General features: G+C 58.5%; 1 protein-coding gene across 1 annotated transcript in view; it reads right to left on the reverse strand.

Annotated features, from left to right (window-relative positions):
* Nucleotides 1-1036: 1036 nt before the first annotated feature.
* LOC106896265 (sarcoplasmic/endoplasmic reticulum calcium ATPase 1-like) overlaps nucleotides 1037-4933 on the reverse strand; it is a gene marked incomplete at both ends in the record, with an annotated part of 16227 nt that continues 12330 nt past the window's right edge. Inside the window, 3 exon segments of the mRNA XM_014956096.1 lie at nucleotides 1037-1372; nucleotides 2465-2683; nucleotides 4755-4903. Of these exon segments, the coding sequence (XP_014811582.1) occupies nucleotides 1037-1372; nucleotides 2465-2683; nucleotides 4755-4903 (704 nt within the window).

Consider the following 4933-nt stretch of genomic DNA (forward strand, 5'->3'; position numbering starts at 1 on the left):
GGGTGGGGGAGGGGGAGGTCCCCCAAGGGGTGGGGGGGGTGGGGTGGCACCCCAGGGTCACCCGAAGGTGGGGTGGTGGGTCTACAAAGGGTGGTGGATGCTCAAAACCACGTCAGATCCTTATGGGAACCCCCTAAAATGGTGATGGAACCCCAAAACCACGTCAGATCCTGATGGGAACCCCCCAAAATGGTGATGGAACCTCAAAACCACGTCAGATCCTTACGGGAACCCCCCAGGAACCCCTCAAAATGGTGATGGAACCTCAAAACCACGTCAGATCCTTACGGGAACCCCCCAGGAACCCCTCAAAATGGTGATGGAACCCCAAAACCACGTCAGATCCTTACGAGACCCCTCAGGAACCTCTGAAAATGGTGATAGAACCCCAAAACCACATCAAACCGATATAGAACTCCTCAGGAACCCCTCAAAATGGTGATGGAACCCCAAAACCACGTCAGATCCTTACGAGACCCCTCAGGAACCTCTGAAAATGGTGATAGAACCCCAAAACCACATCAAACCGATATAGAACTCCTCAGGAACCCCTCAAAATGGTGATGGAACCCCAAAACCACGTCAGATCCTTACGAGACCCCTCAGGAACCTCTGAAAATGGTGATAGAACCCCAAAACCACATCAAACCGATATAGAACTCCTCAGGAACCCCTCAAAATGGTGATGGAACCCCAAAACCACGTCAGATCCTTACAAGACCCCCCAGGAACCTCTGAAAATGGTGATGGAACCCCAAAACCACGTCAGATCCTTATGGGACCACCCAGGAACCTCTGAAAATGGTGATGGAAACCCAAAACCACGTCAGATCCTTACGGGAACCCCCCAGGAACCCCTCAAAATGGTGATGGAACCCCAAAACCACGTCAGATCCTTACGGGACCACCCAGCAACCCCTCAAAATGGTGATGGAACCCCAAAACCACGTCCAACTGATACAGAACCCCCATAAGAACCCCTCAAAATGGTGATGGAACCCCAAAACCACGTCAGCTGGTGTCCCCTCCTCCTCACCATGGCGGTGATCTCGTCGAAGGACTGGAGGAACTCCACGATCTTGGACTTGTGGGTGGGCTCCACCCGGGCGAAGCAGCAGGCCCGGCGACAGGCCTCCCTCTGCTCGGCTGGGGGGAGGTCGTCGAACTCCCGGCCCGTGTAGGCCTTCCCCGTCACCTCCTCCTCCTCCCCGAAGATGCCGATGCGGCGGCAGATGGCGATGGCCGTCCCTTTGTTGTCCCCCGTGATCATGATGACCCGGATGCCGGCGTCGCGGCAGAGGCGGATGGAGCCCATCACCTCTTTGCGGGGAGGGTCCAGCATCCCCACGCAGCCCACGAAGGTCAGGTCCATCTGTGGGGCGGGGTGGGGACACCAAGGAAGAGACGTCAGATACCCAAAAAGACCAAAAACACCCCGAAAAAGGGCAATACGGGGCCAAGAACCACCCAAAATGGAGTGAGAAAACCTTGTAGGACCTAGAACCCACCAGAGAAGGTTCTAGATGGCATCAAGGGAGGTCCAAAAGGGACCATTGGACACCCAGAAGGACCAAAAATGTCCAAAAAAAGGTCAATATGGGGCCAAGAACCATCCAAAATGGGGTGAGACCCCCTTGTAGGACCTAGAACCCACCAGAGAAGGTTCTAGATGGGACCGAAGAACCTACAGGGGACAAGGGACACCAAGGAGGGGACATCAGACACCCAAAAAGACCAAAAAGTCCCCCAAAAGAGGTCAATATGGGGCTGAGCACCATCCAAAATGGGGTGAGACACCCTTGTAGGACCTAGAACCCACCAGAGAAGGTTCTAGATGGCATCAAGGGAGGTCCAAAAGGGACAAGGGACACCCAGAAGGACCAAAAATGTCCCAAAAAAGGTCAATATGGGGCCAAGAACCATCCAAAATGGGGTGAGACCCCCTTGTAGGACCTAGAACCCACCAGAGAAGGTTCTAGATGGGACCGAAGGACCTCCAGGGGACCAGGGACACCAAGGAGGGGACATCGGACACCCAAAAAGACCAAAAACGCCCCCAAAAAAGGCCAATACGGGGCCAAGAACCATCCAAAATGGGGTGAGACCCCCTTGTAGGACCTAGAACCCACCAGAGAAGGTTCTAGATGGGACCAAAGGACCTCCAGGGGACAAGGGACACCAAGGAGGGGACATCAGACACCCTTGAAGGCTCAAGAACCCCCCCAAGAACGTAGTTATGGGGCCACGTGGACCCAAGAACCCCCCCGAGATGACCTCATACCCCATTGAAGGCCCAAGAACCTCCCCAAGAACGTGGTTATGGGGCCACGAGGACCCAAGAACCCCCCCAAGAACGTGGTTATGGGGCCACGTGGACCCAAGAACCCCCCCGAGATGACCTCATGGACCTTTAACGCCCCCATGCCCCCCCAAGAGGACCCCCCCACATCACCCAGAAGATCACCTCGTACTCGGCGAACTTGGAGGAGTCCTCCAGGACCATGTCCTCCTTCTTGGGGGGGGTGTCGCGGGTGGCCAAGGCCAAGCAGCGCAAGGTGTCCCTCCCCGTGCCCCACTCCTTGATGACGGTCAAGATCTTCTCCTTGACGGATGGGGTCAAGGGGACTCTGGTTGTCCCCACCCGGACGTAGTTACAACGGTCGATGACACCCTCGGGGGCACCCTACGGGGGAGGAGACAACGGGGTGAGGAGGTGGGTCCCATGGGGTGAGGTGGTGGCCCCATGGAGCGAGGAGGTGGCCCCATGGGGTGAGAAGGTGGTCCCATGGGATGAGAAGGTGGATCCATGGAGCAAGGTGGCCCCATGGAGCGAGGAGGTGGCCCCATGGGATGAGGAGGTGGATCCATGGGGTGAGGAGGTGGATCCATGGAGCAAGGTGGCCCCATGGAACGAGGAGGTGGCCCCATGGGGTGAGGAGGTGGATCCATGGGGTGAGAAGGTGGATCCATGGGGTGAGAAGGTGGTCCCATAGGGCGAGGAGGTGGCCCCATGGGATGAGGAGGTGGATCCATGGGGTGAGGGGACCTTGGAGGACCTTGGAGACATGAGGAGGACCTTGGGGACACTTGGAGGACCTTGGAGGACCTTGGGGACACTTGGAGGACCTTGGGGACAGGGGGAGGACCTTGGTGGACCTTGGGGACATGAGGAGGACCTTGGGGACACGGGGAGAACTTTGGAGGACCTTGGATGACCTTGGAGGACCTTGGGGACACTTGGAGGACCTAGGAAGACCTTGGGGACATGAGGAGGACCTTGGGGACACGAGGAGGACCTTGGATGACCTTGGAGGACCTTGGGGACACTTGGAGGACCTAGGAAGACCTTGGGGACACGAGGAGGACCTTGGGGACACTTGGAGGACCTTGGGGACAATTAGAAGACCTTGGAAGACCTTGGGGAAAGGGGGAGGACCTTGGGGACACGAGGAGGACCTTGGGGACACTTGGAGGACCTTGGAGGACCTTGAGGACACGGGGAGGACCTTGGGGACACTTGGAGGACCTTGGAGGACCTTGGAGGACCTTGGGGACACGAGGAGGACCTTGGAGGACCTTGGGGACATGAGGAGGACCTTGGGGACACTTGGAGGACCTTGGGGACAAGGGGAGGACCTTGGGGACACTTGGAGGACCTTGGAGGACCTTGGGGACATGGGGAGGACCTTGGGGACACTTGGAGGACCTTGGAGGACCTTGAGGACACGGGGACAATGAGGACACGAGGAGGACAATGGGGTCAACGGGACCCATGGGGACATGAGGAGGACCTTGGGGACACTTGGAGGACCTTGGAGGACCTTGGGGACACGGGGACAATGAGGACATGAGGAGGACAACGGGGTCAATGAGACGTTGGTGGCCATGGGGACATCACAGAGAAGGTGGGAATGGAACCTCCTGGAGATGGGGCCACCAAGTTATGGAGGAGACAGGGCCAAGGGGGGACCAAAGGAGGTGACACGAGGGGACAGGAGGGGACAGGAGGTGACAACGGTGACACCAGGAGGTCCATGGGGTCAACGGGACGTCGGTGGCCACGGGGTCATCAAGGAGAAGGTGGGAACGGAACCTCCTGGAGATGGGGCCACCAAGGTATGGAGGAGGTGGGGCCAAGGGGGGACCACAGGAGGTGACAGGAGGTGACACGAGGGGACAGGAGGGGACAGGAGGTGACAACAGGTGACACCAGGAGGTCCATGGGGTCAACGAGACGTTGGTGGCCACGGGGACATCAAGGAGAAGGTGGGAACGGAACCTCCTGGAGATGGAGCCACCAAGGTATGGAGGAGGCGTGGCCAAAGGGGGAGCAAAGGAGGGGACAGGAGGTGACACGAGGGGACAGGAGGGGACAGGAGGGGACAGGAGGGGACACCAGGAGGACCATGGGTCAACAGGACGTTGGTGGCCATCAAAGAGAAGGTGGGAATGGAACCTCCTGGAGATGAGGCCACCAAGGTATGGAGGAGGTGTGGCCAAAGAGGGACCAAAGGAGAGGACAGGAGGTGACAGGAGGGGACAGGAGGTGACAACAGTGACACCAGGAGGTCCATGGGGTCAACAGGACGTTGGTGGCCATCAAAGAGAAGGTGGGAACGGAACCTCCTGGAGATGGGGCCACCAAGGTATGGAGGAGGCGGGGCCAAGGGGGGAGCAAAGGAGGGGACAGGAGGTGACACGAGGGGACAGGAGGGGACACGAGGGGACAGGAGGGGACAGGAGGTGACACCTACGGAGTTGCAGGCGTTGGCCCTCTCCACCTTGGAGAGGTTGCGGACGTCGGTGTTGAAGACGTTCATCTTCTCCACCAGGCAGGTCAAGGCCGTCTCGGTGGCTTCCCCCACCTTCTCGTAGACGCCCTTGGACTGGTGGTGGGTGGAGGGGACAAAGGTTGGGTGGTGTCACCAAGGTT

Source organism: Calidris pugnax, unplaced genomic scaffold (assembly GCF_001431845.1).
Source record: "Calidris pugnax isolate Ruff unplaced genomic scaffold, ASM143184v1 scaffold321, whole genome shotgun sequence".
Classification (NCBI taxonomy): Eukaryota; Metazoa; Chordata; class Aves; order Charadriiformes; family Scolopacidae; genus Calidris; species Calidris pugnax.